A 10,802-nucleotide genomic window follows, 5' to 3' on the forward strand; every position below is an offset into this window, starting at 1 on the left:
CATTTTCAGGCCAGTACCTCCGCTAAAGATCCAACACTGATGCATTAACAAACAAGGGTCTGATACCACAACTCATCATCATCCTACCTTCAGGAGACACAACTCTCCATCTCAAGGCAAACATGGCTTGGGGTGGGATGTGAGCCATGCAGTGGGGATGAAGCTTTTTGCCCCTTGCAACACGGACACTTACCCATCAAGTAGCTCTTCACCTTCAGGTATCCAACAGCCAGTCGGAGAATGGAGAGTTTATCGAGCCTGGTGCGTACATCTTCGGGGAAGGGCAGCAAGCCAGTCAGTTTGTTCAGCTCCTGGTTGAGTCTGTCTCTATGCCGCTTGGAGGGGTTGGACTTCACACCCTCAGGGGGTGGTGGTTTGGGGCTGGAAGAGGCAAAGGAGAGTTTAATCAAACTGGGCCCACCTGACAGGCTCTTTCCAAACCCAGTGTTGACTTTAGTGCAGCCGCAACAACAGTAAAACATCAAATGGCCAAGGTAAGGCCAGGCAGCAGCAGGAGCAAGCTCCAGCAAGCCCACAAGCCAATGGATGGAGGAGACATGGCCATCCCAGCTGGCCACCTTGTGCAGCCTCAGGCTGTGATGTTCTCCAGCTGGAGTGTGGGGTGATCCTCAGATGAGCACCTTAACATGCAGCCTGGCTGAGACAGCTCAGCTCGATACTACAGCCTTGCTCCCACCACTGAGCCCTAGCAAGGAAAGGGACACCAAGGGCAGAGATCTACAAGCCATCAGAGCATCTCTTGGAGGTCTGGTTAGACTTTTCCACCCACACTCTGCTCTGTCCGCCCTTTCTCCTCTTCTTCCTCATCTCATACCCCTCCCAAGCAGCAGGTCCCTCCCTGGCCATGCTCCACATGCTCACACCAGGTCCTCACCATGGCAAGCACTACCTTGATTTGCTCAGAGGATTCAGAGTAGTCCTTGGCAATGAGCACGCTAACAGATAGCAAGAATGGAAAGTGGGAAGGTCCAAAATGATTTGTTTATTTGAATTTATTTCAGTTAGCTTCTTCTAAGTTTCCTCTGACTGCTCAGAGCCTGAATCCATTGCCTTACTTACTAACATTACAAAAAGAAGCACAAGTGAAAGACAATGACAGCACTTGGACAAAGAGATACTACATAGGGTGGTTAGGGAACAGCACTTAGAAAACAGTAGATTTTTAGAATTTACTTTCTTCCAATCTTCTGATTTCTGATCCTTTCAGATGGGCATTTCCAACCTAAACCAATATCTGATGCCAAACTTAGGCTCTGAGACCAACCTTCAGTCTGCAGAAGGAGTAGGGTCCATGAGAGCAGCTCGTCTATCTTAAGCTCATATGGGGACCTGTCTCCATCAGCTGCAGTTATTTCACAAGCTGTAACTGAAGTCCCAGTCACAACAGTAAGAGGTTAGTTAATGGCTTTAATGAGTCTGAGATGTCACCTTGTCTCCTTTGGTTTTTAATGTCAATTTGAATTTTCTAGCTTGAAGAAAAACCCTTCAGACTCTCCCTCTATATTTGACTAGATTGCATCCCCTAACATGCAACTCATACTGTTTTGATGTAATTTGTCTAACCACAAACTCAGTCTCCACAGGCATCCTTGCTTCATAAAGCAGCTTCGGATAACAGGATCTGCCAGTATTTAGCAGCAATTTAAGCTCTCCCCTCTACTACCACTCTCAAATCTCATCTGGCAGGACTGCTCACATGTGTGACAAGAGAGGAAATGAGTATTAAATGAAATGCGTAAGGTGCCTGTTGAATTTTTATTGCAGAGAGCTACCAAGGGGTCTTCTCAGCACAGATGGAAAATTGTAGCATTTCTCCGGAAAAGCTCAATCATGCTGTTTTATAACATAAGCATTGGGAAGGATATACCCTGCTTCTCTAGGTGGTTGGGTACAACTCATCACCAAACCTGTCCATATAGGCTGGGCAAGACACACTGGCACTGGTGCTTTTATGTACTCCATTAGCCAGTGGCTTAAACACTTTTGAAATCACAGTCACTCATCAGGAAGGAAAAAATGAAATAGTTTTCCTTTGACTTTCTCTCTGATAAAAAAGAAAAAAAAAAGAGAAAGGTAAAGAAAATTATTCTGGGTTTCCTCAGATATCCTTTAAAGAACAGTCCTCTGCCCACTCACTATCCAAATCTAGCCAACAAACAGCCAGAAAGAAGAGAAAATGAGACTGGATATGAGCAAGGAGTGGTGCTCTTTATAGGAGTGGGTAAAACACAGAGGTGTAACAGGGTCTCTTGGATAGTCCAGCCAAGCGCTGAAAGTGCTCTGGCTGAGACATGTGGGGTGACACAGCCAGCAGCAAAGCTCCACAAGGCTAAAGGAGGGCACCCCAACATCTCTGATCCTGCATGTCCCCAGCTGCAGCACACAACACGCTTCATGGCCACCCTCGAGGGGAAGGATGACAAAAAGGGAAAAGGGCTCTGGTGATGCCAGGCAGCTCTTTTGGCAGCCCATCTCCATGGGCAAACGCTGCACCCAGGAACTCCCAGGGCCAGAGGCTTCACAGTTCTCCATCCTCAGGGATGTCACAGGGAAACAGCTTCCAGGTGCTCATCTCTGACAAATTTTTTCACTCTCTGCCAGGCAGTTATGAAGCTCCCTTGAGGTCTGTGCAAGCCAGCAGGCAGGGCCAGGAAAACCACCAGCCCCCATCGTACACACTTAGCAAGGAAAAGGCATTGGCCTGGGGCACAATCACGTTATTAGCCACCAGAGAATCTGTACAGGTGAGCACCGCAGCAAATGACGTTTCCCCCACTCACAGAAAGAGTGAAGCTTGGTCTAAGATGTTTAAAATCTGTTTAAATTCCCTGCCTTTAGGACTGTCTCCATCCCCACTGCCCAGCTGCCCCCTCTTTGCAGGGCGAAGCTCTGGCAGTCTCTGCCAGCCCCAGGCACCAGGCAAAGCTGTCCTGGGGAGCGCTGCTACCCGAGCACAACACACCAAACCCTGGCGTTCAATGAAGCAGCTCAACACCTATGCAACAAGCAAGAAAAAAGCATTTTAAAGAGGTCTGAGCCCCTATCCTGTTTGCAAGAGCTCTAAATGTGGCATAGTCTTACAAAACGGATACAATACAAAGCTCAGCACGGCCGTGCCACAGAGTTTGCGGTGAAGCTGCTGAGAAAAGCTGCTGATCCCTGTGTAGACGGGCTTGGAGCAAAGCCGCAGAGGAAAGCTCTGCTCCCAGTGGGGCAAAGGCTGCACCACTGCTGCAGTGTTGTTTTTCCTCAGCTGCCCTTTGAACGGGGAACCCAGCAGGAAGTTTACCACTTTTGCAAGCTGGCAAGTACCGAGTGATATTAGCTATTAACAACAGCTGAAGTTGCCTGAGCCGATATATTGTCTCCCAATTTTTATTAATTTTTTTAATAAGTAAAAAGCCCTGAACAAACTGCAGAGGGACCAGAGAACTCCCTAACCCCATCCTTCCCTCCCCACCCGGCTGGCCGCACATCCCGCTGCTCCCAGCCCTGCTCCGCCTGGCCTCTCCCAGTAGGACCCTGCTGCAAGATCTGCCCAGTCACAGAAGAAAATAATCTCTTTCGATTCCTGAGGTTGGCCCTGCAGTACCAGGGATCGAGGTCCCCTTTGCTCCAAAGAGAGGCCTTCTCCCGTGCCCTGAGCCACATGAATCCAGCCCAAACCCTCAGGCTGGCCACACCAGCCCCACCACGGGGCTGGAATCGCTGCTCTGAGTTGAGCAGGAGAAAGTTTTGAGGCAGAGCAACTACCCTTTGCGTTTTCACACTTCTTTAACACTCCCTAATAAAAACCCAAGAGAGGCTCTGGCTCAGCTTCTCACCACAGATTTATAATGTTGATGCTCCCTCCTTCATCCCAGGCTTGGGCTCAGCTTAACATCTCACCATGCATCTGGAACATTGCTGCTCCCTCCTTCATCCCAGGCTTGGGTTCAGCTCATCTGCTTCCCCCCACTGCCTCCCAGAAATATATATACACCTTTATTTCCTATACACTTGGTAACCTGAGGTCAACAGGCTGGTGCGACTTCAGAGCTGGTTATGGGGGGAGGCATGGGGGTCCCAAAGCCAGGAAACTCCAGGGACACATCAGGGGGGCATTATGCAACAGCTGTTGAGCAGCATGCTAATTAATTAATAGGGAATAGGACTCTTTCGGTAAATAGTAATTGCTGTATGTTTGATTTACACAGGTGCTGAAACATAAGCCACCCCGCAACTCAAACCAGAGAACAGCTGAGCATCTCAAACTCCCCAACGAGCTTCCTCACAGCAACACTGGGGATGCAGGACAATCATGGTTGAGATTTTTATTTTTTCACCAGCATGCCAGAGCCTACAAAGCATTAGCTCCAATTAACCCTAATTAAAACAGAGTAGCCCAAGCATGCTGTCTCTCTCTCTTCTGCTTCTTCAATGCTCTCATCAGAGCAGCTTAACGCAGTTCCCCGCAACCAGCTTGGCTCTCGCAGACCGGTTTTCTGCCACCCTGCCCGATCCCACACACCTGCCCCAGCTTCCTCCACCTTCCCAGCTGCTGCCAAGCTGCCGCCCCCGGGTGTTACCGGGGGAAACAGCTTCCCCGGAGCACGCCCGACACCCCCCTCCCTGCACCCACCTCTTCGGCACCGGCTTCTTCCTCTTCCTCCCGGCGTACATCCCGCCGGCAGCGCCGAGCACCGGCAGCGCCGAGCACCGGGCGGGCGCGCAGCCCGCAGCCGGCGGCGGGCAGGGGGGGAGCGGGCGGCCGCGCCCGGAGGCGGGGTTTGGGGAGGAGGGCGGCGGGGCGGCCCCGGCCCCTTCCCCGCCCCGGCCCCCGCACCGCCCCCCGGGGAGCTGGGACCGGCCCCCGGCGATGCACCGGCCGGGGGAGGGCGGATCCGAGGCGCCCGGTCCCTGGGTCGCCGTGGCCGGGAGCCGCCGTGCAGAGGGGACAGCTGCCACCGTCGGCGGGGACCGCCGTGCGCTGAGGGTCACCATCCACAAGGAGCCACCAAATCCTGTGCCCGTGGGCCACCATCCCCAGGGAGCCACCAAATCCTGGGAAACACCCTGCCCACAGGCCACCCTGCCCAGGGAGCTACTGTGCCCATGGGCCAGTTCCCAGAGGGTCACCGTGCCTGGGGAGGCAGTGTGCCCCTTAAGTCACTGTGCCCAGAGGGTCACTGGGCCTGGGGAGCCATTGTGCCCCAACAGTCGCCATGCTCACAGCTCACTGTGCCTATGGGCCACTGTGCCCGTTAGCCAGCGTGCACAGAGGGCCACCAAATCCTGTGAGCCACCATGCTGATGGGCCGCCACTTTTTCCTGCAAAAGATGACAACTTCAGAGCAGTTCCTGTGCTGCTCTCCTGCTGCAATGCCTGCAGGATAATGTTCACCCGCAGGCTCACGTTGCTGGTCTCCACGCATCATGCTTGGTGGCTGTGTTGTCCCTCCTGCAGCACACCTGCCAGCCCCAGCCCCTCCCGGAGCAGTCAGGCTGGTGTAGCATGGGAGATGTAGTCCTGCCTGACAGCCTCAGCCAGAGACAACACGGAACTGGAGGCACCTGAATTACTGCTCTGTTTCAACATTGAGATGTTTTGTCATGCAGTCACCAGTAAAAAAACAAAAAACTGAGCAGAAAGATGCAATGAAATCCTTCATTGTCCCGCTCCATGGAATAAACCTCCCCTTTTCCTAACCCTGCAGGTACCTCTGCGTGCCATGGCTCCAGGGCTTTGCAGGATAAGCCTCCCCACCTCCCAGAGCTTGATCTCCCTGCTGGTCCCCATCCAGGAACAGCCAGCCTGTTACCTCTTGCTTTGCATTTCCTTGTGTAAATGGTGCCCAAAGCTTTTGTTCTTCCACCCAAGAGCGACCTTCAGCTGCTTGTGTGAAAACAGGGGTGACAGAGGCAGGCAACCATGAACACAAAGGACAGACTGTTAAAACAGACACAGAGACATCACATCTAACCATGGTTTGTTTTTTACTATAAATAGTTTGTCTTAAAAATCAAGCCTGTTTATGTCCCAGTGGCAGGAAACTATGGTAAACAACCATGTGCTTTCACGGTTGGTGGTATAGGCGGCTATGTGCCACGGCACAGAGTGGTGGTGTGGTGGGAGGCGAGTCTGTCCTAAGGAAGGGGCAAGGAAATATGATACTTTCCCTGAGGACTTTCCTGGCCTCCAACTACTTCCAGCCCAGGAGGTTTCCTCAGCCAGATATGATTCCTGCCTAGTAATGCTCTTCCAGGTCCCCTTGAATCCCTGTAAATGTTTAGCACCATTTAGCAATGAGTTGCACAGCCCAGCTGTCACTGCACAAAGCCCTGCCTCCTCTGATCTAGTTTTAAAGCCTGGCTTCCACCACTCATGGTCATTTGGATCTTTGATTGTCCTTGTTTGCCCTTCTCTTCCATTCCGTCCTTTCTGAGACAAGAAGGACAATGAGAAAACTGTGGGTTCATATTGGTGCCAAATGATGTCCTTTATTTTCTTCTCTCCACCTTTTCTCACCACTTTCCTTTTTTTGATCCTTGCTGAGTTGACATTTTGAGGGACAAGATGCCACTCCCGAGCAGTAAGGCTCAGCTCAGAGACCCGTGATTTATGTGTCTGCGTGGGACTGCATATTCCCACCTGCATCACTTTTACAGTAAGCTACACTGAACACAGCCTGCTGTTTTATTGCTCTGTCCTGTAAGACCCCTATGACCCCTTCCCGCCACCCTCCCCTGGATGAGTAACTCATACCATCACCAAATGCAGCTGACTCACCGTTCACACCCCATTTAGGATGTCAGTGTCAAACAGCAATTTCCAGCACTGATCGGGCAGAGCTTGACCTCCTGGCGCTGTGTGAACAGCTCTTATTCCCATGCGGGTACAGAGGAGCATGGACCGATGGTCCTCAGGAGCTCACCCCCTTCCCTGGTCACCCCTTCAGCATCCTGACAGCCGTGCAGCCTCCACTGCAGAGATTTTCCTACCCTCTCACTGGAAAGACTCGCCTGACATGCCAGCACGTTGCAGACAGAGCTGTTAAGGATAGAAAGCCAGACTCAGACGTATGTTGGTTTTTTTTTTTTTAAGCCGTTTGCAAATTCCAGGGATAAATTCTTGAAATGAAATGTGATTGCTTCTTGCCAAGAGGCAAAGCAGAAGCAGCCAATAGTATAAAACATGTCCCAGGTCAGCAGAGCTGATGTCAGTTTGATGGGAAGTGTGTTAATACATTTTTTTTTCCTAGACCATACGGAGAGACTCTGTAATTTAGCCGTGCTTCTTAATAAGGCAGGCAAAGATTCAGCTCAGCCCTGGAAATTGCACTCCAGTGTCTCCATCAAGTGGAGAAGGGAAGCTGTGGGAGGAAGGTGTCCCAGCCGCCAGCACCGCAGGCTCCCCAGCTCTTGCATGTCTCAGTGGTGGCAGGGCTGTGGGAAGGCAGTTTCCACAGCCCATGGGACATGCCCAGATGTGGGAAGCGCACACATGGTCTCTTGTTAGGCCAAAGCCCTCCAGCCCCTCTTTGCCCCCAGTGCTCTCCTCCTGGACTTCTCCCCAGCTCCTACAAACCCCAGTGCCTTTGCCAGGCAGCTCTACATTGCTGTCCTATACTTACTACCAGCTTTCCTCTGGGAAAAACCACCCGATTTACCTCTTTCCACCCACTGGGGGTGGACTTTGTGTCAGAGATGGAGCAAGACCTAGAGCAGCTTTAAGCAAATAGGCTTTGTAAGGCATCTCCTGCAAGGTAGAGTCAGGCTTGGGGCATTGCACATGTTTCAAGCCTAAAACCCAGGAATACTCCAGGAGTGTCTCTGGTACTACTGAATGCAGCAGGGAGGGGGGTGTGAATGTCCTACCTGAGCTCCAGGCCCCAAAATCAGGTGCTTGGAGCTGTACTGAACAAGAAGCAAAACCATACAGCTATACCTGTTCTTTCCCTGCTCACCTGCCTTGGATTGCTCATCACCCACTGTACACAGACTCATGGAGGTCTTGGTGGGAAGGGACCTCCGCAGGTCTCCAGTCCAACAACCCACCTGGCGCAGGAAAGGCACGAGGCACCAAAGTGGTTCAGCAGGGAGGTAATCTGAAGCACATGGTCCTGTGGGTGAACAACATAGGATGTGACCGGGGCTGTCCCCGCCTGTTCATGTGGGCTCACCTGCAGGCAGGGAAGCTTTGAGATGCTGGTCAAGCACTCAAAGCAGGGCACAGCAGGAACTTGGACAACTGAGTGTATCAATGTTGAAAGAGACAGCAGCCCAGGCAGAAGAAAATAATCTCCCTGACGCAAAACTGGCCCACTTGGACAAGTCAGTTCACCTGGAGATTGGCTGCCTGCTCTGCAGCCAGGAGGAAGGTTGCTGTGGACATCCCTGGGTCCAGGTTTCACCAACTGTGAAACTCAGCTCTGCATCTCTATCAAAGCAAAAGGCAGAAATGAGCATCTGTGGGTTTATACCAGTTTGTCTGTATCCATTGCTCCTGAAAACACGGGTCTGGGAATAAGTGATGTGTGAAGGGAGAGACGCTGGCTGTTATGCTCTATGAGAAAAGTGCCTAAACCTAATCAGGGCAGCATAGGAGCAAACTTTCACCCAGCAAAAACTGGTAAAGCTGCCTTATCTTTGATGACACTCATCATCTCCAGTGGATAGCTAGGAGGGTCAAAAGTGTTACTGGCTTTCAGCAGGACACTGATTTTTGGCCATCCAATGCCAGAGTATCCCTAGAGGTAAGTCTGACTGTGATGGCCTTAAGGACAGCAAGAGATAGCAGAAAGGAGACCCTCTTGTTTGGTTGAGAAGCCATGGAGATGCTCAAGCTGAAAAGGAAAAAAATAACTCATCTCTAGTATCGAAACAGATCCAGTGTGTAATTGAGCATTTGCTGTGCTCAAGACTCAGTGCTCAGCAGAGTGACAGCATCCCCTTCCATCCCAGCTCCCTGCCAAAGAGCAACGAGAGCTGGGGACAGGATGAGCCATGGGTCCCTCCCTAAAGGAGCACCCAAGGGAGGAGGTGGTGGCAGCATGGGCAGTCTCGGTGACAGCCCCAGGCAAGGTGAGCTAAGGAGTATGGTTCAGCCTGCGGGAGCCCAGGAGCAGCAGGAGATGGAGGCTGAACAAGAAACGAGGCTGCAGCGTAGGTCCAAGGTCCATCTGGGAGACAGGACTGGGGAGAAGGCTACCTGCAGTGCAGGTCCAAGGTCCACCCATGCACAGGCAGGTTAGAGAGGGACAGAGACAGACACAGGTAAAGGTACAGCCTAAGACCAAGCCTAGGTGCTTGGGGATGAGCTTAAATGGAGCCCACAGAGCCGTGAGCAGAGGGTGAGGTTGGCCGGGGCCACTAAGACCTGCTGGTGCTCACAGAGCTCTGGCAGATGGTCCACCAACATCCCTCACGGAGGGAGGTGTCCCTTATGCTGCAGGTGCTGTGGGTCACCCATTGGACTACATCAGGGTGACACGGAGCCAGGGCAGGTACATGGCATGGGGTCTTGGAGCTGGGACAGAGACAGGGAGTCACAAAGATGCCCCAGAGGCTGGGTGAGGAGGGGGTAGGAGTCAATGCTGAGGAGCCCCCAGGGCCAGGGGTAGTTATGGAGCCCAGGGTCACAGGCAGGCAGGGTTTGGGGAGTGAAGGGGCACAAGATCCAGGGGAGCCATGGGGGCATGACCCTGCAGCATCTGAGGGCCAGGGCTCATGGTGGAGTAAAGGAGATGATGAGCTGGGAACCAAGGGGGACCCTGGCACAGGCCCCACAGCCTCTGCCAGATGAGGCTCAGGACAGGGCTGGAAGCATGGCCATCTCCCTGGCAGCACCGACGGGGAGCTGCCCGGCTCACCCACAAGTGATACAAGTCCTCAAGGAGGCAACAGGCTGGGAATTATGTGATGGTTGAAACCAGGAAATTAATAGACGAAGAAATCTGATTATGGAGGAAGAAGTTGGGCAGAGACCGGTCACAGGTTAGGGAGCAGCGCCGAGCCCTGCCACATTGGCAGAGCATTGCAGGGACTAACCCTGTAGGTGATAGCAATGGTTTTCTGCCCACCCAGCTCTCCAAGCTGGCCCGGAGTGGCAGTGGACGTGCTCTGCAAGGCAGCACAAAGCCTCCACTTGCTCCTTTTTCTGGAGGAGTTTCTTTTCCAGCAAACAAAAGAAACCCCAGCCCAGGGAGCGTGGTCCTAAGTACATAGGAGACACCTTGTATGGGGCACAGCCGTCCCTTCCCACCCTGACATCTCCTTGGTCCTTGTTCTTCCTCCCCATTTGTTTTGACAAGGCATTTCCAAGATCTCAAAGCTCGGTCAAGAGCTGAGTGTTAGAAAGCCAGAGCCTCTGGTTCATTCAGAGGTTTCTGTGCTGTTTTCCACTCCTTCACCAACACGGGGGGTCAAGCTGGCTGGGCAGATGGATCTTTCCAGACTCAAAGCAAATTTGCTCTCAACACTTCCTGAAGCAGAGTGTTCCTGTTGGCAAACATGGAGCACAAAACCAAAAAAGAAGGAGAAGCAAAACCACCTACACGGTTTCCAGCAACTGTGCATTGCAGCAGTACGGAGACAGGAGCAGCTTTTCCAGAGAAGATGCTTTGAATGTGATACCTCGAGATGTCGGCAGTGTTAGCAACCTTTCCCAGAGTCTCCAGTGAGCCCTGGGCAAGATAACGCTCATAACACGGCTCCGTGGGACAAGGCATGGTGGCGGGCAGGGAGAAAGCAGCTTTCCTTCAGCATTACCCAGCCCCATCTTGTGGCAAGTATCAGTAAAA

The 10,802-nt window shown here is 52.4% G+C and overlaps 1 protein-coding gene across 4 annotated transcripts in view; it reads right to left on the bottom strand.

The window, feature by feature from the left end:
• The window catches only part of LOC104009124 (uncharacterized), a 30,895-nt gene extending 26,153 nt beyond the window's left edge, over nt 1-4,742 (bottom strand). For 2 of the 4 annotated variants that reach the window (XM_087733011.1, XM_087733010.1), the window contains exons 1-2: nt 4,643-4,742; nt 194-381 (exon numbers count right to left, since the gene is read on the bottom strand). In XM_087733011.1, the coding sequence (XP_087589137.1) occupies nt 194-381; nt 4,643-4,683 (229 nt within the window). In that variant the 5' untranslated portion in view covers nt 4,684-4,742. Of the gene's footprint in view, nt 1-193; nt 382-3,845; nt 4,014-4,642 lie in introns of those variants that run through there. The other 2 variants (XM_087733012.1, XM_087733013.1) reach the window with 2 other exon arrangements.
• Nucleotides 4,743-10,802: the final 6,060 nt, after the last annotated feature.

This window comes from Nipponia nippon, unplaced genomic scaffold, assembly GCF_047370975.1.
Source record: "Nipponia nippon isolate SJK-2023a ecotype South Korea unplaced genomic scaffold, ASM4737097v1 scaffold_5, whole genome shotgun sequence".
NCBI classification, from domain to species: domain Eukaryota; kingdom Metazoa; phylum Chordata; class Aves; order Pelecaniformes; family Threskiornithidae; genus Nipponia; species Nipponia nippon.